The 25,630-nt window shown below is 41.1% G+C and overlaps 1 protein-coding gene across 2 annotated transcripts in view; it reads left to right on the top strand.

Annotated features, from left to right (window-relative positions):
- The first annotated feature begins 1,134 nt into the window (after positions 1-1,134).
- Positions 1,135-25,630, top strand: part of nin (ninein (GSK3B interacting protein)) — a 182,665-nt gene continuing 158,169 nt past the window's right edge. For both annotated transcript variants that reach the window (XM_078562560.1, XM_078562561.1), the window contains exons 1-2: positions 1,135-1,391; positions 17,971-18,177. In XM_078562560.1, coding sequence (XP_078418686.1) covers positions 17,995-18,177 — 183 coding nt within the window. In that variant the 5' untranslated portion in view covers positions 1,135-1,391; positions 17,971-17,994. The remainder of the gene's footprint in view (positions 1,392-17,970; positions 18,178-25,630) is intronic.

Genomic DNA, 25,630 nt, shown 5'->3' with positions numbered 1-25,630 from the left:
GTGACCTTTTGATGAATATGGCTTCATGTTGTCACTCAGCCATCTAGGGAGCTAGTTCTTAGAATGTATTATATTCACAGATACAGTAGGAATATATTTTATAACCAGAAGCACAAAGACATTTTGTATCTTTTTTTAATCCATTCACAATACTGGCAAGGCCAGCATTTATTGCCCATCCTTAATTGCCCCTGAGAAGGTTGTGGTCAAACTGTTAATAATGCATGTGGTTTATGTACCCCCACAGTGCTGTTAGGGAGGAAGTTCCAGGGTTTGGCCCAGTGGCAGTGAAAGTCGGTAATATATTTCAAAGCCGGGATGGTGTTTGATTTAGAGGGGAACTTGAAGGTGGTGGTGTTCCCATGCACATGTTGCTTTTGTCCTCCTGGAGGTCACAGGTTTGGGTGGTGCTGCTGAAGAAGCCTTAGTGAGTTGCTGCAGTGCCTTTGTAGATGTTGAATGTTTAAGGTGGTCAATGAGATGCTGAACAAGCAGGCTGCTTAATTGTCCTTGATAGTATTGATCTTCTTGGGTGTTGTTGGATTTGCGCTCACCCAATAGTATTCCATCACATTCCTTACAGATGGGGGAAGCTTTGGGGAGTCAGGAGGTAAATTACTTACCTCAGAATTCCCAGCCTCTGATTCGAGATGTTAATGCAGAATTTGATCGCTGTTCCTTCACTGTTGCTGGGTCAAAATCATGGGACTCCCTCTCTAACAGCACTGTGTATGACAACACCACATGGACTGCAGTGGTTCAAGAAGGCAGCTCACCACCTTCTCAAGGGTAATTAGGGATGGGTAATATTAATGCTGGCCTAGGCAGCGACGCCCACACATCATGAATGAATAAAAAAAAGGCAAGGGGAGGTGGTCATCGCCTGGCGCGAACGTTACTGCAACTGCTCAATCACAATTGTTTTATTATATTTTACTACATAGAAATGTGAAACGTAAAGAAAGAGGGCTGAACAATCCTACTGTGCTTATTCTTTTCGATTCAGCCTGCAGAAGAGGCTGAAATGGAGAGAATGTGAAATTTTCAATAGAGCAAACTGCTCGCCTGGAAGGGTCCATCTGGGAGAGTGTCACATGGTTCAGTGCTCAAACCTGACCTCTTACGTTTTAATGCGCAGAGGATGTAGCATGAGGCGCCTCCTCTGACAGAAGCTGTTGAAAAGCTGCACTTGAGCAATGCAAGTGGCAGATCGCGGAGAGGGAGTCAGGTAGTAGGATTGAGAGCAGCTCCTCGCTTGTTCTCGTCAGCCTGAGCCAGTATTGATGTTCTGGAGGATGTGCTCCAGCGGGGTCGACATTCTCTAAGCTGAAGCCGAGGGCGCTGGCAACCGAGCGGAGGCCGGGAAGCGGATTGAGATCCAGCAGCAGTTGGTAAGCCTTGCTTCGGCTGCTGAATGAGATTCAAAGCTTCTAGGACACGATTGCTGCAGGAAGTACCCATGTGAAGTAACTGTCGGTAGGGGTGATCTTCAAGGACAAGGCAGGACGTTTCTTCCCAAACACCTCCAAAAAAGCCATTTTGCTGCCTTAAAGTTGCTGACATTTTATTGGATATATTCACTTTTTTTTTTATTGAGTATGGCATTTTAAAAAAATTTCCCAGACGAGATTGCAGCTTATTGTGCATGTGTTGAATTGAACAGGGGCGGGTTTCTTGTTGAATTAGAAAGGTGGCTGGGATTGGAAGCTGAGTTTTGGGGTGAGCCTGTTTCCCGACTCTCCCTCCCACTGAGCTCCGGAGCCGCAGAGATCCCCCGAGCGCCTTTATGGTGAATCATCTGTGTGTGTGTGTGTGTGTGTGTGGTTGCTCCGTGGCTTGATGTTCGCCAGTGTCTTTGTGTGGCAAGCGTTAACATCTAGAATCAGGTTCTTGTTCATACTATGAGACAACATCCGTGCAGGTTAAAATCAAGTAACGACTGTTTTGATCTTTGACCAACTTCAAATAACACATTGTATACAGTAACGGCCAAGAAATTTGATTATGTTCCTAATTTGGAATATTTTATCACTTCGTCCTTGGCTGATGGGATTTAAAAGTATTTGCTGAGCACACTGTTGCTTCGATCGTTAAACTGATGGCGGTAATATTAAGATTATTTGCAGAATCTTCAGATATTGCTATGATCAAGCACGCCAACATTTATTTTATAAAACAGAGATACACCAAGTTAAATTAATTAATTTCTATATTCTCACGGTAATAAACAATGCCATCTTAAGTAACATGTCCTCTTTAAAAAAAAGTGTGGTTTACAGTCAAAGCTGGGTTAAGAATTTTAGGTAGCCTGGACATCAAGAATATTTAGGACCCCCACCGCCATCCATGAAACCCCATCCCTGCCAAACCCATTAAAACACAGTGTAAAACACACGAAGAAATAGGCTTGGCTAGTGCAACACATTTCACGCTGGCCTCCCACGTTCTACCCTCCATAAACTTCAGGTCACCTCCTGCCTGTGTCCTTATTTGCAACAAATGCCTTTCACCCATCATGCTATGCTTGCTGACCTACATTGGCTTCTAGTAAAGCAAGGCCTCAATTTTAAAATTCTTATCCTTATTTTCAATTCCCTCCATGGCTTCACTCCTCCCTATCTGTATTACCTCCTTAAGCCCTGCAATCCTGCAAGATATCTCCACTCTTCCAATTCTGGCCTCTTGAACATCCCTGATTTTAATTGCCCACCATTGGTGGCCAGGCCTTTAGTTGCCAAGGTCCTAAGCTCTGGCATTCCCTCTTTAAACTTCACCACCTCCCTACCTTTCTTTCCTCCTTTAAGACACTCCTTAAAACCTATTTCTTTAACCAATCTGTCCTAATAACACCTTATGTTTTGTTTAATAATGTTCCTGTGAAATGCCTTGGGACGTTTCAATATATTTACCATGCTTTATAAATGCAGGTGGTTGTTACTATACAATATTAATAACAAAATCATATCGCAATATGGTATGCTTAAGTGAAACTGATCTCGTGGCTGAATGCAGTTTATCTCTTCTGTGGCAAGTTTTACTGGGACTGAAGTTTTAGTTAGGCCCCCTTAGGTGAAGTTCACAGGCTTGTGTCTTAATCCACCCTGTAGAGCTATTAAAATGATAATACAACTTTTTTACATGACATAATATTGAAATGCAGCAGGTTCCTCCACTGTCAGTGATGGGAAACATTTGATGGATGTGGTGATGGCCTTGAGCTTCTAGGTCTTTGGGGATCATAATTGAAAAAAATACTATAAATTTAGTCTTTAGAGCTCACCCTAAACAATAATATAAAAATTACAGAAGGAAGCCATTTCTCCCATTGCACCAGTGTTTTCCTATGTTAAAGATGGTAAATAAACACAATTTGTCATTGTATAGTATCCACTTCAGTGTCATCTTGTATTAATGCTCTCTTTGGGGTTGGGGGAAGAGAGGAAAGCAGGTTCTTCTTCTCATTGCCTATTTTTGTAGTAATCTTGAGTCTCTTCCTCGTTGCTACCACTATGTTAACCAGGGGAAATAATCTTTCACTTCTTACCTCCTCGAAACTATTCAAAATTTTGAAAATTTCTTAGATCCACCCTTTTCTGCAAAAGTCCCAATATCATGGTCAATATTTATTCCTTAACGTCACTAAAATAGATCATTGTCATTTCTCTTTGTGGTACATTGTTTAAAATGGGCTGCCACATTGCCCTATGTTGCAATAGCGACTTCCTTTCAAAAATACATCATTGTGAAGTACTTTGGGTGTATATATATTTGCCCTTTTCCTTCACTTTTTGTGAAAAATTTACAGGTGGGAACATTTAGTTTCTAGTCTTGCCCTGGACGAAGCCAAGCTCCTGTTAATGCTAATAAGAGCATGTATTTATTTATCTATTCAGATTAGTTCCTCCAATTTCTTTACTCTATTTAGAATGCTTTGCAAGTTTGCATATAAACCAGTAATTCTGGCTTAACCATGCTTCTCGGTAACATTTCTCTTCCATTTCTTTGTTCAAAAATTCCCTTCTATCCATACCCTTCCCCATGCATAATATTTTGGCCTACTTAGCTTTTTTAGTATATCTATTCTTAACCCTCCTGTACATGCTCTTAAGGTTTGTTTCTCCCCTGTCGTCTTAGTTAAAAAGATTTCCTCACTGCTCTGTTCACTTTCTCTGAGGACGTTGTTACTGGTGCGTTACTTCTTAATTATTCCTTTTACATTGGGAACAAGATTGGGAACAGTAATACATAGTTGCATTTGATTTGCATAGTGTATCATGTACTGTTCAATTGTTCAAATAGGAAAAATAAAATTTCAAGTATAAAAGTGGAAATCATTAGTTATTTACAAATTAACCACTGTACTCCATCCCTGTTGCATCACTTTCCTCTCTGTGAAGGCAAGCAATAATTGAGTCATGGCTTTCTTCATGATTGCAATCACTGTTGCTTCATATTAACCATCAAGAGCTGCCTTTATATTGGACCAAGTGTCACCCACTAAATATTTCCTTTCCTGAGACCTGTTGTTCCATTTCCATTTGATGCTGTACTTGATTTAGTGCCGTGCCTAGGAAATCCATCAAAGAAGAATACTTTCATATGGTGGAGGCTGGCACAGGAACTTGGACAACATGAGCTGTAAGCTGTCACTGGGAGGCTATCTCTACTCTATATTGGCTCAAATGTTCCTACTTTAAATGGAATTTTTAGTCTAAAGCACAGCTTTTAATTAATATACTTAATGCTACTCGAAAGATGGATCCATTGCTGCGTAGATTTATTTTCTGATATTTTAATCTTATTTTCATGGGCTGTTCCAGTGGTTCATTGGGCAGGTACACTGCATTCTGTGGGAGGTTGGTGTTGCTTGGGGGAAGCAGGAGGAGGGCTGATCATGAATGGTCGAAATGCTGAGGAGCCAGGAGGAAAACTCTTGCTCTTCCTGGTTCCACATGAAATTATATATTTTTAAAACTTACATTTTTGATGGGGTCCCTACCCGACTTTGATCTCAAGGTCTGTTCCAAGGAATCGGTGAGTAGCTAAACTGCATGTTGTAGTATTCGACCATACAAATCAAGGTGGTCTCAATCTTTGAAGTTGCACTGTTGGCTGATCTCTGCAGGGGCAGCAGTCACCCTGCAGTTGAGCTGAGTGCCTCTAAGATTGCAAATTGAAGAAATTAGAAATTCTTGTGCAGTCATTCAGAAACAATCATTGAAATGCTCAGCAAGTCGGCATTTATAAAGAAAAGATAAATGTTGATGGTTCAACCATAGTGCTTTAGGGTGGCCCCTTGTGCAAAGGCACTCAGTGTCTGATCGAGAAACCTGCCATCGGAGAGACAGCCTCTCCTCCTTCTCTGCAACCCCTGTCCTGCCATCACCCATTTGTGCTTGGAACCCTTGGCTATCCAAGATCGTGGGTGGATCCAATACTGGCAGCAGCCACCTCTCCAGTTGTTGAGCAATGAAGAGCTGCGAGCCCTGATTGGTTAGCAGCTCTTTGTGGGTGGGACCTCCGTGCCTGGGGTTCTTGATCCTGGGCAAGACCTGCCACTGCCCAGTTAAGAGCCTGATTGGCACTTAATTGGGCAGGCCTTCCTAAAAATATAGGTGATGTGGGTGCTCTTGCCAACCCTCCAGAAGGCCAGATCCCCTTTGCCTCCCTTAAATACTGCTCTCAGCGTCTAGGCTTGCAGAAGTTGCCTAATGGTTGCTGGTATACAAAGAACCATACCTCAGCATACTGTCTCCTTCAGGGAGGGAGGGCTAGAAAAAATGAAACTGGCTTTTATATTCACAGATGTTTAGGCTGGATTCTAGGAGAATGGAATCATAAAATTGCTCCCAGTGTTACAGTTAATCCAATTTGCTTATCCTGGTTGTAGAATCATAGACTCACTGAAAACCGCAGGGGGCTCAAAAAAATTTTTTTTTTTCCTAAGTAAATCAACTATCTTTTGCTTTCAGCTATCTCAATGCTGTAATTAATTGCTTGTTAGTAGGATCTGTTTAGAATCTGGGCCACACAGATAGCATGCATTTCAGTTAACCTAGAGACCTGACCAAAGCTGATCCGAAATTGGACTTTGGACCTCATTTCAATAATTTGGGTGAACCGCTGATGCCTGTTGCACCTTCTCTGGTGGCTCTCGCATTTCAGCTCATAAATTCCATATTGCTTACGTTTAGCAACGGCCCTCAGGTAGGAGGAGGGAGGGGAAGAGATAGGAGTACTGTGGAGTCAGGAGGAGAACTCTTGCTTGTCCTGGCTCTATGTCAATTTTACTTTCCGTAAAACTTACCTTTTTAGTGGCAGCCCCTAGCCAGGCTGCATCCGTGCTTGGAAAACCTATGCGGAACAGGCCTGGAGCCTGCTTCATTCAGGGTAGCCCAATCTCTCAGAGATGTCCTACAGTAGGCATACATAAGGTAACTCTTTAGCACAAGCAAGGCACCAGACATTGGAAGGTCATCCAAGGTCAGTAATACATTGAACATTTTTCGGGTGCCCTTGGGTGCAGCCCCCAGACCTGCAAAATCGATCAATTTTGCCTCGGTTTTACAAATACAAATACAAATTGACCTTTTCAACCCTGCAGTCTTTTGTCACCAAATAATGTCAGGTAGTCTGCTGTTTGAAAAATCTAGGAGACATAACTTTGAATTGTTGCCCCGTGAAATAATAATTCCAAAGTGTTATAAAGAAAGATCTATGAAGAAAAGTAAGAAGTGATCCTCATTTTTTTTTAACAGAGGAAAAACCTTGCAGTAGTTCTAGTTTTCTGGCCATTTTTGCCGGAAACAGCATGTCAACATGTCATTTGACAACAAAAGGTTGCTAACAACCTCTCCTGTGTAGCTACTGCCTGCTGTTTGGTAGGTGAAAACGTGAATGATGAAACTCCACTTTCCTGCGGAGACAGAGTCATAAAAATAAATTGATACTAGAAGCTAGTTAAAGATGTATATTATATATTAAAAACAAATTATGAGCAGCCTAGAGTCTTTTGTAAAATTTTGAACCAAACTGCCACAGTCCCTCTGTTTAAATCCATCTATTGGTAACGTTCCTGGATCAGGGGGTCATTTTCATTTTGATTGTGGAGCTGCAGGTGGAGTGAACCAGTGCAATAAATCAAAGCTTCATTGTTTGGCATAATAGTGGATGTCAGGATAATCACATTTTTTTAAAACTGTGACTGCCCAAGCAAAGCAGACTTTTAAAATGGCCTCAGTTGGTCATTGTTAATGGCATCAAGTCACTGCTTTCAAAATTTTAACCCACTGAAAATTCATCCTAGCTCTATTATGTTGTGTTCAAAATGGTCAAAATCTAATTTGCACATTCTCACTGTAAATAACCCAGTTTATGCACACACATATATATATATATATATATATATACATATACACCTTTTCCATTTCATGTTATCATCATCACCAGATTATAAATGGCTATAACTAGCTGTGGCTCAGTGGGTAGCACTCTTGCCACTGAGTTAGAAGGCTGTGGGTTCAAGTCCCACTCCTGAGACTTGAGCACAACAGTCTCAGCTGACACTCTAATATAGTACTGAGAGGAAGCTACACTGTCAAAGGTTCTGTCTTTCAGATGCAATGTTAATCCAATACCCATTGGCTCTCCAAGATGGAGGTAAAACATCTCGTGGCACTGTTTCAAAGAAGAGTAGGGGAGTTATCTTTGATTTCCTTGTCAATATTTATTTCTCACCCAACAGCACCAAAATGGATTATCTGGTCATGATTACATTGCTGCTTGTGGGAGCTTCTTGTGTACAAATTGGCTGCTACATTTCTTACGCTAAAACAGCAACTAAAGTTCAAGGCACTTCATTCGCTTTGCTTTCGGATGTCTTTTTTTATTCTTTTGTGGGATGCAGGTGTCGCTGGCAAAGCCAGCATTTGTTGCTCACCCCTAATTACCTTTGAGATGGTGGAGGTGAGCTGTCTTCTTGGACCACTGCAGTCCTGAGTTTATAAAAGGTGCTCTAAAAATGCAAGTTTTTCTTTTAGATGCGACAGTTTTGTAGTGAAATCTTTGGCCTGTAAAGGTAATCTAGGGATATTGTTCTGTCAAGGCATCAACTGAAAGTTCATGCTCATTCAGTTTGTTTTAGAAAAAAGAAATGGATTAATCCTCAAAATACTGAATTTTGATAAATTTTCAAAATATGCACTTTGTCATTGCTATAACAGTAGTATCAGTGGGTTTAGAATGTGTAGAACGAGAGAAAAGTAAAAAGTGCTACTTTATTTATAGAGTTCTCTGAATAAACTGGAAGTGATGCAAAAAGGTTGTCTGCAAAATTGGACAGGGCCTGAAAATGGGCACAGATATTGTAATGCATAACTAACTTGTGCCCTTTGGTTGCACACAGTTATCAGGCAAATTAGCTACATCAGAAGCAATGTCAAAGGTGCTGCTGAGTGACTGCATATCTCAGCAGGGGGTACAAGTTTGTGTGATGCTAGCACATCTTCAAACTAGTCTGCACTACTTAAAACCAGCCTGAACCTTTATAAAGGGGATGTGCATTCTGGCTGGAGCAGGTGCTTTTTGCATAAGTGAGTGTGAGCAAGAAGGACATTTAATTCTGGCACAGCAGAGAAAATAGCTTGCTCCAAAGCTCACTGATGCTGGTGTGGATCCCTTGGTGGGAGAGGTGGAAAGGAGGAGAGAGGTCGTCTATACACAGGGGGCCTGGAAGTCCTCCAGACAAACCATGTGAAGACAGTGAGAGCAGATTGCCTACCACAGCTATGTCAAGAGTCTAGACCTGAAGACCTGGATGCAGTGTCACAAGATGTTCGTTGACCTTACAGAAGTAGTCAAGATCAGTGGATGCATCTACAAATTCCATATCCTACCAAGTGTGCCACTAGCTTCATACACACTGCTCAATGCTCCTACCCCACCAGGGATAAGGCTGCCAGAATACTGGGTATTGACATCAAGATACACTGTGTGTATTGTAGTACAGAAGCAGGATATCAGGAGTTGGGGTAAATATTATCAGGGTTAGCATGCAGTACCCACAAAACAACATCTGCGTTGTCACTGGTACCCTGCACCATAGGGAAGCCTGCAATCCTCACAAAGCCTTGTGCTTGCCCTGTCTGTTTTCAGAGAGAATGAAATGTATTTAGATCGCTTAGAATATAGAGTCTCAATGACCACCCCCCCAACACCCCTCTTATGCAACAGCGAACGTCAAACTGGGAAATGTTGCAAATATCTCTTGCTCCAGCCTGGAAGGAGCCAGATGCATAGAAGCTCATGGCCACTTCACAGCCATTGGCAATGCCATCCTCGCCCTGCTCTGAAACTACAGTTATGACTGCAGGAGGTGAAAGATTTTAGTGATGACCTCATTAGTGGAACAGAGATATTTGCCTAGTCCATGTTGAGGTTCAGGAAGGAGAATTGCACTCTGAACATCCTGGGTGGATATGGCCCCTTGCTAAGAGTCTTCCACCTCTCCCCCTCCCTCTTTAGCAGCTTTTCCTGCTCTGTGTCACCTCAGTTCATTCTCTCTGCCATGCTGTAGTCCAAGGATACAAATTATTGCAACCGTGTCAGGGAACAAATTGTTTGAAGCCAGGACCAAGTCCCACACCATTTGCCACAGCACCTCCTGTAAACTTTAGCAGCTTTAAACCATTCTGGAAACCACCAAGCACTTCTGCAATCACAGTAACAGTCAATAGGAACTAACTAACAACTAACCTGTAAGTAGTTGACGATCCCTTTAAATAGTGCTAGTGAACACATTTTCAGGTGTGGAAGCTGAATTTCATGGTGTTATCTTAATTTTGAAGTGTTAGTTTGTCTCAAAGAAATTGTAGTCTCCAATGAATGCATAGTGATTGTCTGAAAGAGTAGGATTAATCATTGCAAGATGCAGTGAATGTATTGAAATGCTAGCGGTCATTTTACCCAAAGTATTGTTTAAACTAATTCTCTCTGTGGGTATGGTACGTGATGGTTTGTTTTAATTTCTGTAATGTGGAAGTGCCTTACTGGATAGTTAGTTAGTTTTGAATCCATAAAGACAGTAAATCAATCATCTTTACTGTGCAATTTTATATACACTTAAACTATTCCTAGTTATTATAAATGTAACTCATAAGCATTGCTATACATAGTGGTGGATCATGACAATGGAACTTTTTGTGAACAAATTGCTTTTAACATTTGATAATAGTTTAATGATTAGGACACAGAATGATAAAGCGCAGAGACCATTTGGTTCATTGTGCCTGTACAAGCTCTTTAAAAGAGCTATCCAATTAATCCCACTCTCGTGCTCTTACACTATAGCCCTGCATTTATTAATGATGCCCAACTGCTGATTCAAGCCAAATGGTTCTGCCATTTAAGTCCGTTCTTCTAGTTGTGAATTTAGTTCAGTTCCATCGGTCGTCTATGAATTCATTATGATTCCTGGCCGAAAATGCAAAGTTATTCGTAGTTTAGTGCTAAATTTTGCATCTTTCTTTGAGGCCAATGGATGTCCATTTTGCAAAATTTGACAGTTTCACTGGCACTGTAGTGGGTGTTCCACTTTATGAGATGGTAAGAGAAGTGTTTGAGAGGTGACCTTATAGAGGTATATAAGGTAAATCCAGAAAATCACTTTAGACAGAATTGTGAGAGTGTAACAAGAGAACACAGGTTCAGACTAGTAAAAGGCAAATATGGAACTGATACTGGGGTACTATCTTAATACAAAGTGACTATAACATGAAATGGACTCCTGTATAGAGTATTGGCTGCAAAAATAGTGGAATCATTTAAGAAACCCATTGTATGTACATTGGGGGATTTTAGGGCCTTCAGAGTAAGTTATTAATCCAGGCTAAAGAGAGCTTTACTTTTATGACTGACAGATGCTTAGGAACCTTTGTTGCTGATAATTGGTTGGGAAAAAGATAATATTTTTTTAAATGGATACTGTATTGCTGACAAAACATAGCCTATAAGAATGGAAATTCTGAGCAAATACTTTTGAGCCTTGTATCACTTTTCCTCCTAAGCTTCTTTCAAGCAATAATACTTTTGTTAAGGCAATTAATGGACGAATAAATAACAATTAAAAATTATTGTCTGTCTCATCTCTCTGTAATGTGCTGCTTTCAGAGATTTTCATGTGTAATTTGTCAGTGGGTTATCACATGCCCCAGTTGCCTGGATTCAGCACTATCATTAGAATACTTTTCATGAAAGTCTAATAGAGGATGACATGCTCCATTTCATATTAATCTCTATGAATAATTTGTACAAGCTGGGGGAGACATACAGATTCCTAGCAGGAGGTAGGTCTGATATGTCTTAACTTGTTATATGGTTCTCAAATTTGTACCTTACCCAGTGAAACATATCAATTAGAATGACATTTAATTGATTTAAATCCGTAGAAGGAAATCGTAAACTTGACTTTCTACTGTAGAAACTTTAGGATACCTGTTATGTTTCAGTATAATGATGTTTAAATTGCGTGTTGCCTTTCTAACTGTATGTTTGAGTCTGTGTGTTGAGAAAGGGAGATCACAGAAAGGAAACCATACTGATTTTGCCCCTCTTCCTGCCCCTTTCTAAACAAAGCTGGTTAGGTTATATACAACCAAGGATGGAATTTCTCCAATTTGGAAGAGAACTCTTGTTATTACCAATATGACCTTTCTATTTCATTTACTAACCATATAACTGGGTGGGAGGGTGGGTCAGTTAGCTCAGTTGGCTGTAGTGTGGTGCAGAATAACGCCAACAGTGTGGGTTCAATTCCCATTCCAGCTGATGTTTTTTTGGGGGACTACCTCCTCACCTTGCCCCATAGTGATGTAATGGCATGAATCATGATTACCAACCTTCAAACAATGAGGATGCTACATAGAAACATCACATGAACAAAGGAATATCTTTGTTTTTCTCGATCATAGCTGATTTAAGCAGAGTTTTGATTCTGGACCTGTGTCCCATTAGGAACACTGATACTCCAGGCCATCTGATTTTACTTGGAATCCTTCATAATTTTGTGTCTTATTTGGAATTAGATTCCAGAATGTTTGAAACCACTATCATCCCACATTCACGTTTTCAGCAGGCAGGCACTGGAATGGTAACCCAAGTGGTTCTCTCCTTGTCTGTGAACGTTAAGCCAGTTATAGCATCACTACTGCTACCCCAGTAGTTTCTGGATTGCTCTCGTATGCATCAAGATTGGCTCAATGAAAACAGTGAGGTAATCCAGAAACTACTGGAGAAGAAACATAACCTCTACAGGGTTTAACTCAATGACAAGTCATCACTATCCAAGAACGACACCAACCATAACATCCAGATAATGGAAGCATCTTTGTATTCTTGTGGGATGATTCCTTGCTCCCAAAAAGCCTAAGAGTTGCGAGCTTCTTGATCAGGCACTGACCTCCAGCCTTGTAAACCTCAGCTGGGATAGCATCAGCTCTCGAGGCTTTGCCACTAGACAGGAGTTTGTTTGCGTTAGTCATTTCTAACAGCAGGGGAGTGTCATCAAGACAGCAGTTGAAGGCTACCTGCCCAATGCAAGCTCAGAGAGATGCAAGACACTTGGCTGAATCAGAAACAGACAAACTTCAGTCATATGCAAACTGCATAGGCTGGAAGAGATTCTGTGGTGCTCTGAAGTCTGCCTACAGCCCCCAGTGTCTATTAGTTCACCACCAATCCTTGTTCCCAACAAATCAAACCTGCTCACAGAAAAAGCCCAAATTTTAGTGAGATGAGTAGAGCCTCAAATGGCCTTCATCCATCAATGAAGAAGCAATCAACAGGTTGCCATCAACTGCTGTCTTGATGACACTCCCCTGCTGTTAGAAATGACTAATGCAATCAAACTCCTGTCTAGTGGCAAAGCCTTGAGAGCTGATGCTATCCCAACTGAGGTTTACAAGGCTGGAGGTCAGTGCCTGGTCAAGAAGCTCTCACTCTTTTAGGCCTTATGGGAGCAAGGAATCATCCCACAGGAAAACAAAGATGCCTCCATTATCCACCTGTACAAGTGGAAAAGAACTTGCCAATCTTGCGACAATCATAGTGGAATCTCGCTGCTCTCCATCGCCAACAAAACCTTTGCCAGAATCCTTCTGAACTGTTTAGTGCAACACATCAACTAGGATCTGCTGCCACAAAGTCAGTGCGTTTTCAGAAAAGGTTAAGGAACCACTGATGTGGTGGTTGCAGTTAAACAGCTCCAGGAGAAATGCTAAGAAAAGAACATGGACCTCTATATCATGTTTGTTGGCCTGACCAAGGCCTTTTGGAAGGCAATTTGAAAGGCATCCAAAATGGAATTAGACACTTTTCTTAAAAGGAAGAATGTTTAGGGTTACAGCGATTCGGAGAGCTGGTGCAGACAGGATGGACCAAATGGCCACCTCCTGCACCAAAACAATTCTGTGATCCTTTAATGGAAAAATTTGGCTGTCCTGAGAAATTCATCATAATGGTTTGACAGTTCTATGATGGCATACTTGCATGTGTCCTGGATGATGGTGAGTCTTCTGATCTATTCCTAGTCACTAATGGAATTAGCCAACCCTCTTCAGCATAATTTTCTCTGCCATGCTCTCTGATGCCTTCCATGATGGTGACCTTGGCATCAAAATCAGATATCGTGTGGCCAGGGAGCTGTTCAATCTCAGACAACTCGAGGCAAAGACCAAGGTCTCCGAGGACATACTTCATGATTTCCTGTTTGGTAATGACTCTGCAATAGCTGCTGGTTCAGAGCTGAACATGCAGTGTGGCATAGAATTGTTCTCCAATGCATGCAATGACTTTGGCCTTATCAAAAGCAGGAAGAAAACTGAAGTAATGTACCAGCCTGCTTCAGGAAAGCCCTATCTCGAGCCCAAGGTTTCAGTCCATGAGCAGAACCTGTCAGCAGTAGATGTATTCACTTATCTTGGCAGCAGACTCTCCCAAACTGTCTATACTGACAATTAGACACTTACTTTGGCAATTTTTGCAAGTGTAGACTTTGAACATCAGTCTGAAAATGAACAGGAGTAAGTCGGTGTGTACCAAACTGAAAGTCTATAGAGCAATAGTCTTGCCCACTCTGCTCCACCAATGCGAGACTTGGACTATATACCAGCGTCATGCTAAGAAACTCGGCCACTTTCACTTGAGCTGCCTTCTGAAGCTGAGATGGCAGCATGAAATATCAGACACCTGAGGTGCTCACCCAAGCTGGCATGCCAAGAATCCACACCATATTGAGACAGTCCTAATTGAGTTGGGCTGATCATGTAACCAGAGTATCTGACACTCGTTTACCAAAGCAAATCTTCTATGGAGAGCTTGAGTATGGGGTGCACTCTCATGGTGATCAAAGGAAGTGCTACAAGGACACTCTTTAGGCTTCACTTAGGAGTTTTGATATCGACTTCCGAGTCCTGGAAGAAGCTCATCCAGGATTGCTGCACCTGGCACAACCAGCTGAAAAGCAGCACAACCTCCTTTGAAAGCAAGCACATATCAAAGTCAGAAAGAAAATGCAAGGAGAGGAAATCCCGAGCCAGCAACTCGTCCAAAACTCAATCTTTTGCAGCATCCTGTCCTATTTGCAGCAGCACCTTTGGCCTTAGCAGTCACCAACGTACACACCGGAACTCTACCAAACATCCGATAAGATGAACATGGCCATCTTTGCCTCGAAGGATGAACAAGAACTGCCACCCCAGCTGGAGGAGCACAAAATGAGGATCGAGTCTGGGTCCTCTCTGCTCTGCTCTGTAACTCAACTATCCCTGGATAAATTCATTGAGACATCAGGAGAGCATATTCAAGTTCTCACTTTTAATTTACACACACACTTTTTTTTCAGCATTAATAAAATTAAGAATTTCTATTTTCATTCTTGGGCTGTGGGTATCTCTGGCAAGACTGCATTTACTGCCCATCCCCAGTTGCCTTGAGATGTTGGTGGTGGGGCTGATTCTTGCAATGTTGTAGCATTTTGAGGAAACTGAGTAGCTTGCCAGGCCAGTCCAGGGCACAGTTAAGAGTCAAATCTGCTGGTGTGGAACAATGAATGACTGCCATTTTTGACAGTTTGATTTTTTTTCTCTATTTGAATATGTGGCAAATGCTTTCCTAAAAGCTCCTTTTAATGTTCTTTACAGTGCATGTTTGTAAGCATCTGGTAATGTTCTATTTAATTGGTTGATTAGATTTCACACGTCTGTACTTGGGAATTAGTAACGGGAGTGGTATTGTGCATGAAAGCTTGTTATCCTTGTTTGTTGAAAGCAAAGGAGCTTACTTTAAGTCACGTAGCCTCCTGAAGTAATAGTCAAAGAGTATTCAGACTCTTTTGTGTTGTCTCCAGCTCCACATTATGTTGCAGCTGGTGTCATTTGGAAACCTCAACAAACCTTGCTGACATTAATAAATGCAGTCATTACTGTTAAGTGTGTTCTCCTATCATCACAGCAAGTGGGGAGTGAGTTTGCATCCAGCTGATGCCAACAAGCTTTTTGTATTGCGATTAGTGACAGTTACCTGCCGCTGAGCAAGTGTCATGCTGAGTGAGATTCAAAGTAGAAATGTTTCCAGAAAGGCTGTGTCTTTTGTGCAGCAGCCACAGAAAGTCACTATTTAGAAATTGCAAGTTTAGTAACTGCAGAATTATATGCATTACATCTTTTGAAATGTAATTCGCTGTAAATTTTAGTATAACAATTGAAAGCAACTGGCACATCCCACTGAGGAGCATGGTCACCCAAGCTGCTGCAGTACTTTTTATTAAGTACCATGGTTCTGAGCTACTTGGCCAGCAGGCCTTTAACTATATCAGTGTGAAACAATGACATCTGCAGAGCAACATAATTAAGTTTACGGGGACACAGCTGATGATTTTTTGGGGGGAATCAATCAATTGCTTTTGTATTGAGGGTTTGTGATGTGTCATTGAGATGTGCTGCTTTTTAAGATGCAGCTTAAGAAGCTGTATTTTGTTAAGATTCTGGTTTTGAGGAGGGTTGGTGTGTGAACTGGGATGGAAGGATGGCCATCCCAAGGTACAGAGTTTTCATTTCCCTTTCTTTGGTTTGTCTAAGGTTAATTTTCATGTTTTTAGTGTGTCTATTATTTCACATATATATTTCTTTTGTCAAAGCTTTGACTTCACTTGTTACATCCTAGACACACTTTAAGGTAAGCTCATTGGTGCTACTATCCCTTGTCAGTTGGCTGATACAAAAATCTGAAATATTGACTTTATCAGTGTTATAGAGTTGATTTTCCAGGCAACTTTTTTTGGTGGAAACATTGAACTTTATTTACAAGGCAGCTGCAGCAACTACATGTGTGCATCAAACTCTATAACTAAAGAAGAACTCTCCCCTAAAGGTTCCCTGTGCTGCTAACTCAATGGTTTACACAGATCATGTGATCTTACAACTCTATTATTCTTAAAGCTACAGTACTACATTTATCAAAACTATAATTACTACAATCAGGGATGCAATGGAATTGTAACATTATTCATTTGTCTTTTGGGACATAAACGGAGTACACCAGTTCTTCAACCTTACTACCGCAGAATGCAAATTATATAACTCCTTACATTAGGGCTTAGAGCACAGAAACAGGCCATTTGGCCCAACAGGTCCATGTTAATGTTTATGTTTCAGGTGAGCTTTCTCCCAGCTTAGTTCATCTAACCGCATCAACATATCATTCAATTCCTTTCTCCCTCATGTTTTTATCAAGATTTGCCTTAAATTCATCTATGCTATTCACCTCGTGGTAATGCGTTCTGCATTCCAACCCCTCTCTGGCTGAAGAAGTTTCTCTTCAGTTGGATTTATTAGTGACTACCTTGTACTAATGGCCCTGGTTCTAGTTGCCCCGCAAATAGAAACATCTTCTCTGCAACTATACTTTCATAAACTTAACTGGCTATCTTTCCTTTTTTTTTGTTTTAGAGAAAGGTGCCCCAGCCTGTTCAATCTTTTCTAATAGGTATAACCCCTCAGTTCTAGTAAATGCTTTTGTATCTTCTCCAATGCCTCTGTATCCTTTTTATAGTATGGGGACCAGAACTCTTCATTAGTGTGGTATAATTAAGGTTCTTTATAAGTTTAACTGAGATTCTCTGCCTTTCAGCCCTATTCTTCTCGAATGCTTTGTTTGCCTTTCTTCGGGCTTTGTTAAGCTGGATCACTACTTGTAGCAATTTGTGTTTCTGTACCTTTGACCCCTCTTCTCCTCTACCCCATTTAGAAAGTTATTTTCCTGAAGAATCTTTGGCCTCCATATTCTCACCTACCAAAATTTATAACCTAGGCCAGGATTTTACAGCCCCGCTGTGGCGTGTCTCCCCCTCTCTCTCCCCCCCCCCCCCCCCCCCCCCCCCGCCCCCACTGGATGCGGCAAGCCATTTAAATCTCCACTCAGTTTGGTAGCACAGTAATATCCCGCTGGGTGGGAGGGGCTGTAAAATCCTGGCCCTACAATTATCCATATTGAAGCTAATGTCAATTATATGCTCATTCTGAAAGTTTATTAATGTTTTCCTGTATTTTGTCCCGGTTCTCTTCTATATATTAACTGCACACCCTATTTGGTGTTGTCTGCAAATTTTGAAACCATATTTCCGATTCCAAAGTCTAAATTATTTATGTAAATGCTGAGCCTTGTGGAACATCACTTTCCATGTTTTGCCAGTCTGAGTAGCTACTTTTAATCCCTACTCTTTTTTCTGTTTTGTAACCAGCTCACTATTCATTCAACTACTTGACCTCCTCTTATTCTGACCTTAGTCTTGAGTCTATGCAATGTGTTATCAAAAGCCCTTTGTAAATCCTTTTCCAGGAATATTGAATGTTCACTTTGTGAAGAGGGAAAGGAAGTTTAGCAGAAAGCTGTTAAAGGCTTTATTTCATTTTTCAACAGGTTGTCACCCTGGTGTGCTATGGGATGGATGAAGCAGAGCAAGATAAGTATGAGGCACGGCTGAAAGAGGTGTTTGACAGTTTTGACACCATCGGCACTGGGTCACTGGGCCGAAAAGAGCTGACTGATCTCTGTCATATGCTACAGTTACAAGAGGTGGCTCCAGTGTTGCTGCAGACTGTTCTTCAAGGAAACCTCTCTGGCAGGGTAAGGCCACCTTTGGTTTCAGGAATCATTTTAATTAATGTGTTGATTAAACCATGAACTTAATTAATTTATACAAAGTCATAATTTACTTTCTTACCAATTCTTATCTGATAATGATCTATTTGAAATACTATAAAGTGAAACTGTGGGGGTAATTTTAACCACAAAAAATGGGTGGATTGTGATTGGATGGAACGTTGAAAATTTCATACCCAACCCTAAACCGCCCACCTACAGTTTTAACAGCAGCGGGGTGGATGGAGACAACCTGCTTCCAAAGGTGTGCTGACCTTTTAAACATTATAATGAGGCGGCATGGCTCCTATTTAACCTGTCTTCCACACCTAACCCTGCTCAGCCAGTTTTCTTGTGCCTCAGGAAACCCACTAGGTAAAGGGAATACTGCTTCATGGAAATGTTGATGGTTCTACAGCACTGCTTGTGGGCTGGTGGAGTAGGTATCTTCTCAGCACATCAGGCTTACCTTCTTTCTTGCCACCACTGGACTCCCCCTGCATCCTCCAACCTCCACCCCACCAAAGACCATCATCCTCCCACAACCAGTGATCACCACCTTATCTCAAAGATCCGGACTTTTCACACTCCCACTAATCCAGCAGCAGCCTCCCTACCTCTCCTGGGGCTTCTGCCTTCTTCAGAACATTCCTCACCCAACAGAGAGCCAAGCCTGTCAATCTGGCTGGTTCCTGGGTAGGGAATCTGTTTGAAAAAAGACATAAAGGATCAAAATTCCATAACATGGGGAAACCTTGAGAGCAAAAATTGCTCCCCCCACACACACACAATAAATATTGGGACCAATATTGCTTAATCTTTTTTTCTGCTTGTTGTAATTGAAAGATAATAATCCTGCATTACTGTAACGCATTTCAGCACAATATGCTGGGGATCGTTGGTAGGTCAATAACTTTGCAGAACCTGATCTGGTTGGTGTTTGAAAAGTGGATGCAGTTCTATCGTGATTGCTCTCAGTTTCTTGTTATTGGACAATTTCCTGTCAGGAACTAGGGCTCATAAATTTTATACATCCATTTCTCATTAGATTTGGATTGAGGTTCACACATAGGAAGTTTTGATACAGCTGTTCCATTACTGAGCTCCAATTTTTTCCTTGGATGTGTCTAAGCAAAAAATTGTAGCAGTGGTGGAAACTGGTCTGAGCTGTCTCTATCCATTCATGTGGCACAGGTCCCCGAACTAAAGAAGGGAAATAGAGAAACAGAGCTAACATTTCTTATCATTAGAACTGGTTAAAGTTAGAGATGTAACATGTATCGGGGGAGGTGGTGGCATAGTGGTATTGTCACTGGACTAATATTTCAGAGACCTGGGCATTGCTCTGGGGACCCGAGTTTGAATCCCACCATGGCAGATGGTGAAATTTGAACTGGTTCCATGAACGGAGACCCAAACAACCTGCATCCACTTCTGCTTGGCTGAATTTGTTCTCACATTGAGCTACTTTTCCTTTGACTCCACTCACTTCTTCTCAGTAAAAGATGTTGCTATAGAAATACTGATGGGTCCTAGCTATGCCTGCCTTTTCGTGGGCTATCTGGAATGTTTTTGTCCTGTCCTACCCAGTTCCCCTCCCTAATCTCCTTTCTCTGATTGTTTGTGCCATTTCCTGCTCTCACCCTGAATCAAAATTTCATCAACTTTGCTCTAAATTTCCACCCTCCCTCATCTTCACATGATCCATCTCTGACACTTCCATTTCCTTCCTCAGCTTTTTTAACTCCCTTTCTGGGGATAGGTTGTTGACCAATATGAACTATAAACTCACTGACTCTCACAACTAATTTGACTATATTTCTTCTCACCCTGCTTCCTGTAAGGATGCTATTTCATTCTTTCAGTTTTTCCATCACCATTCCATCTATTCTGACACTGCCACCTTCTATACCCGTACTTCAGATATGTCTCCTTTTTTCCTTAACTAACAATTCCTGCCCACTGTGGTTTGCAGGGCCCTCGATTGTCTGTTCCAGTTCCTGCACTTCTGCTCTCACTCTTCCCCTCCATCCCAAAACTATGATAGGGTTTCCCTTGTCCTCACTCTCTGCCCCCGCACCACCCCAGCTCCCGCATTCAACAGATCATCCTCTGCGATTTCAGCGTGATGCCACCTCCAAACACAGCTTCCTCTCCTCTCTCCTTTCAGCACAGTGTCCTGGCGAATCGAATAACTAGGGTTGTAGAGAGGGCTTTAAACTAAATAGAGTGGGGAGTGGGGGGGCTGGGGGGGAAGCGGGGGAGTGGGAGAGGGTTCTGGAGAGAGGCTAAGTAGTTTTACAAAGCAAAACAATATGGTGGCAATTGCAGGGCAGCTACTTGGGTAATGATACCCAGAGTGTGACAAGAAGGGACAGAGTGTACAAACATAAAAAACAGTAGTAAATAGGGTCAAAGGGGGAAAAATGATAAAAAGGCAAAATTAATAGCTCTTTACTTAAATGCACGTAGTATTCAGAACAAAATAAATGAATTAACAACACAAATGGAGGCTAATGGGTATGATCTGATAGCCATTACGGAGACATGGTTACAAGGAGATCAAAGCTAGGAACTAAATATTCAGGGGTATTTGACTTTTCAAAGGACAGGCAGGAAGGAAAGGGTGGTAGGGTAGCTTTGTTAGTACGAGATGGAATAAGTATGATAGCAAGAAATGATCTTGGATCAAAGGATGTAGAATCCATATGGAGGTAAGAAATAACAAGGGAAAGAAGATACTAATGGGAATAACCTATAGGCCCCTGGACAGTAGCTATACTGTCGGACAGAAAATAAATCAGGAGATAATGACGGAATGTAAAAAAGGCAGTATATTAATCATGGGTGACTTTAATCTCCATATAGATTGGTAAAATCAAATTGTCAGAGGTAGCCACGAGCAAGAATTCATAGAGTGTATTCAGGACAGTTTCCTAGAACAATATGTTGTGGATCCAACCAGGGATCTGGCTATTTTGGATCTGGTAGTGTGTAATGAGGCAGATTTAATGAATTATCTCAGAGCAAAAGATCCCCTAAGAAACAGTGACCATAACATGGTGGAATTTAGCATTCAGTTTGAGGATGAGAAACTTAGTTTGGAAACAACTGTGCTAATCTTAAATAAGGATAATTGCAAAGAAATGAGGGCCGAGTTGGCTGGAGTAGACTGGGAAAAAAGTTTAGCAGAAAAGATGGTTGATGAACAATGGCAGATGTTTAAGAAAATAGTTCATGACTCACAACAAAGATATATCCCAGTGAGGAAGAAAGATTGTAGGAAGGGGAAAAACCAACCATGGTTAACCAAGGAAGTTAAGGATAGTATCAAAGTGAAGGAAAAAATGTACAATGTGGCAAAGATTAGTGGTAAACCAGAGGATTGGGAAAGTTTTAAAAACCAACAGAAGATGACCAAAAAAATAATAAAGAGGGAGAAAATAAACTTTCAGGGTAAGCTAGCAAGTAATATAAAAATGGACAATAAGCTTCTTTAAATATATATAAAGGAAGAGAGAGGGCAATGTCAATATAGGCCCCTTAGAGAATGAGGCTGGGGAACCAGGAAATGGCAGAGGAGTTGAATAAATGCTTTGCATCAGTCTTCATGGTAGAAGACATTAATAGCATACCAAAAATACCAAATAATCATGGGGCAAAAGTGGGGGAGGAAATAAATATAATAACTATCACTAGAGAAAAAGTACTGGGGCTAAAGTCCGATAAGTTACCTGGACCTGATGGGTTGTATCCTAGGATATTAAAGGAAATAGCTGCAGAGATAGTGGATGCACTGGTAGCAATCTTCCAAGAATCCTTAGTTCTGGAAAAGTCCCCAGAGGATTGGAAAACTGCCAATGTAACACCCTTATTCACAAAGGGAGGGAGACAAAAAATAGGTAACTATAGACCAGTTAGCTTAATGTCTGTCATTGGGAAAATGTTGGAGTCTATTATAAAGGATGTAATAGCAGAGCATTTAGAAATGCATAATATAATCAAGCAGAGTCAGCATGGCTTCATGGAGGGGAAATCATGCCTGACACATTTATTAGAATTCTTTGAGGAGGTAACAAGCAGGATAGATAAAGGGGAACCAGTAGATGTAATATATTTGGGTTTCCAAAAGGCATTCAATAAGGTACCACACATAAGGTTACTTAATAAGATAAGAGCCCATGTTGTTGGGGGTAATATATTAGCATGGATAGAGGACTGGATAGATAATAGAAGACAGAGTTGGGACACGGAAGGCATTTTCAGGATGGCAACCTGCAACTAGTGGAGTGCCACAGGGATCAGTGCTGGGGCCACAATTATTTACAATATATATTAATGACTTGGATGAGGGAAATGAATGTACTATCGCCAAGTTTGCAGATGACACAAAAAGAGGTGGGAAGGCAAGGGGTGAGGATGACACATGGAGTCTGCAGAGGGATATAGACAGGTTAAGTGAGTGGGCAAAAAATGTGCCAGATGGAATATAATGTGGGAAAGTGTAAGGTTATGCACTTTGGCAAGAAGAATAGAGGAGCTGAATATTATTTAAATGGACAAAGACTGAGGAAAGCTGCAGCACAGAGGGATTCGGGAGTCCTTGTGCATGAATCACAAAAAGCTAGTGTAGAAGTTCAACAGGTAATAGGTAAGGCAAATGGAATGTAGGCCTTTATTTCAAAGGGAATGGTGTATAAAGATAGGGAAGTCTTGCTAAAACTATACAAGGCACTAATTAGACCACACCTAGAATACTGTGAACAATTTTGGTCCCCTTATCTAAGGAAAGATATACTAGCATTGGGGGCAGTCCAGAGAAGGCTTACTAGGTTGATCACTGGGATGGAGGAATTTTCTTATGAGGGGCGGTTAGGCCTGTACTCAGTGGAGTTTAGTAGAATGAGAGATGACCTTATTGAAACATATAAAATTCTTAGGGAGCTTGACAGGGTAGATGCTGAGAGGTTGTTACCCCTTGTGAGAGAGTCTAGGACCAGAGGGCATAATCTCAGAGTAAGGGGGTTCCCATTTAAAACAGGGATGAGGAGGAATTTCTTCTCTCAGGGTAGTGAATCTGTGGAATTCTTTACCGCAGAGGGCTGTAGAGGCTGGGTTGTTAAATATATTCGAGGCTGAGATAGACAGATTTTTAATCAGTAGGGGAATCAAGAGTTATGGGGAAAAGGCAGGAAAGTGGAGTTGAGGATTTATCAGATCAGCCATGATCTCATTGAATGGTGGAGCAGATTCGATGGGCTGAATGGCCTACTTCTACTCCTATGTCTTATGGTCATCTTATAGCATTCCAAAGGCACTGTTCCCTACGTGACACCCTGGGCCACTTCTCTATTTCCCCCAACATTCCCTCTTTCCACGACACCTTTCCAATGCTAGCACAGGAGGTGCAACACCTGCCCTTTCACCTCCTCACTTCCCACTGACCAAACACTCCTTCCAGGTGAAACAGCAATTTACATGCACTTCTTTCAATTTAGTATACAATATTTGCTGCTCACACTGTGCACAGATTGTGCGACTGCTTTGTTGAACATATCCTTTCAGTCAGCAGGCATGACCCTAAGCTTCCGCACACCTGTCTTTTTAATTCTCAACCACACTCCCACTCTGACCTCTCTGTCTCCAGTGAAGCTGAAGGGAAGTTCAAGGAACAGCACCTCATCTTTCAATTAGGCATTTACAGCCTTCCAGGTTCAACATTGAGTTCAACATTTCAAATCATAACCTTGACCTCCATTTTTTATGGCAGCTATTGGTGATGATTCTGTCAAACTCATTTACACCTCCTCTTGACCATTTTTTTTGCCTCTTTACTTACCCCATTACCACTCCCTTATCCCTTTTATCATTTAATCTCCCCTGCCTTCCAACAAACCTTCCCTTTTGTTCTTTCCTCATAATCACCTTTGCCTGATTTTATAATTGCTTTAAATCTGTTGCATCTCTAAGTTTTTCCTCAGTCATCAACCCGACATGTTAACTCTGTTACTCCGGTAGCTCTTCACAGATGCCGCCTGCCCTGCTGAGTGTTTCCATCATTTTCTGTTTTTATCTCCAATCTCCAGCATCTACAGTGATTCACTTTTGTAATTGAGATGTTGGCTTTGTGATGACATTGATTTTATCAATATAAATGAGGTGTCAAATATATACATTAGCCCATTGTTTATCTGATCCTCAGTATTCCAATGCAGAGAAGATGATTGATTCATCTAGTTACAGTCTGCTAAGGCTGCCCGAGGTCAGTTAGTCAGTAATGTCAGCTGAACTTGGACAGGACATCTGGATAAAGTTGTGTTCTGCACATATGTTGCAGTTTAACATAGTGTTGAACTGGTTGCATTTCATGATAAATAATAACAAGTAATAGAGTGAGGCCTTGATCAGAAAGAGGATTGTATATATTAGCAAAGAAGATGTTGATATTTTTACCAGAAATTATTAAAAGAAGAACCTTTGTGTCACACTCTTCATCAGTGTCCTTGACTTAAACGGTCTTTGTATTTCTAATTCTAAACTAATTTCTGAGAACCTTTTACAAGCAAACTATTTCTTCATGAGAGCATGATCAATATTTGTGTTGCTACACAATCTGTAGTGTTGCGTATATGATGCTTGGTGCTGAACCACTGCAGTTTTGCTGTACCTTCTTGTGTTGACTACTTATTCTGCAGAAAGAAATGTGTACTTTTCAGTGGATGCTAAGTAGAATTTATTGCTGTTCAAAATATACAGGGAAAAGAAAACTGCAAGAAACTTTGCTACAGCAGATAGTGAGAGGAATACTCCCATGAGCTGATGTGAGGCTGCATTCCCTGTTTGTTTATTTGAGAAATAACAAATTTCATTGGTTATTGAATGCACCATTGGGAGGTGGAGCCACAGATCCTGTAGCAGCTTGACTGGGTGAAAATGTCATTGAGTGGCAGACCTACTGAAGAGAAAAAGAGCATTGCAGGCCTTCAAAATGTGGCTGCCACAGTAAAGATAGCTGTGAATATAAACTGCATAACTTGCTACACAATGACTTTATTGTGTGAAATTTCAATGAAATTAAAAAGCATAATTTGAAGTAGTGCTCTTTCTTTCAAGATCTATGATGCCACAATGTTCCAGACAAGCTTATTCTCCCCTGTCCCACCCCAAATTTAAAAGTGATTTATTATAAATGTTGCTCCTAGTTTAATTTATGATTTGAGCTGCAGATTTGCAATTGTAGTCATCCCAATCTCAACCATTGATTTCAGGTACTTCAAATATTTTTACAACATATAAACATTGCAGAGAATTTGCTTCAACAGATGGTGAGAGAAATACTCTATTGGGGCATTGGGTTCTTTCATTTTAATTTGTACTGAAAACTGCAGTCCTACTATTAACATTTGTCTGTGGTAATATTTGTGTTTATTCAATAACA

The sequence above is a fragment of the Cetorhinus maximus genome, chromosome 18, assembly GCF_964194155.1.
Source record: "Cetorhinus maximus chromosome 18, sCetMax3.hap1.1, whole genome shotgun sequence".
Taxonomy (NCBI): domain Eukaryota; kingdom Metazoa; phylum Chordata; class Chondrichthyes; order Lamniformes; family Cetorhinidae; genus Cetorhinus; species Cetorhinus maximus.
Note: the sequence above shows the minus strand (reverse complement) of the source record. Positions and strands in the feature narration are given on the sequence as shown.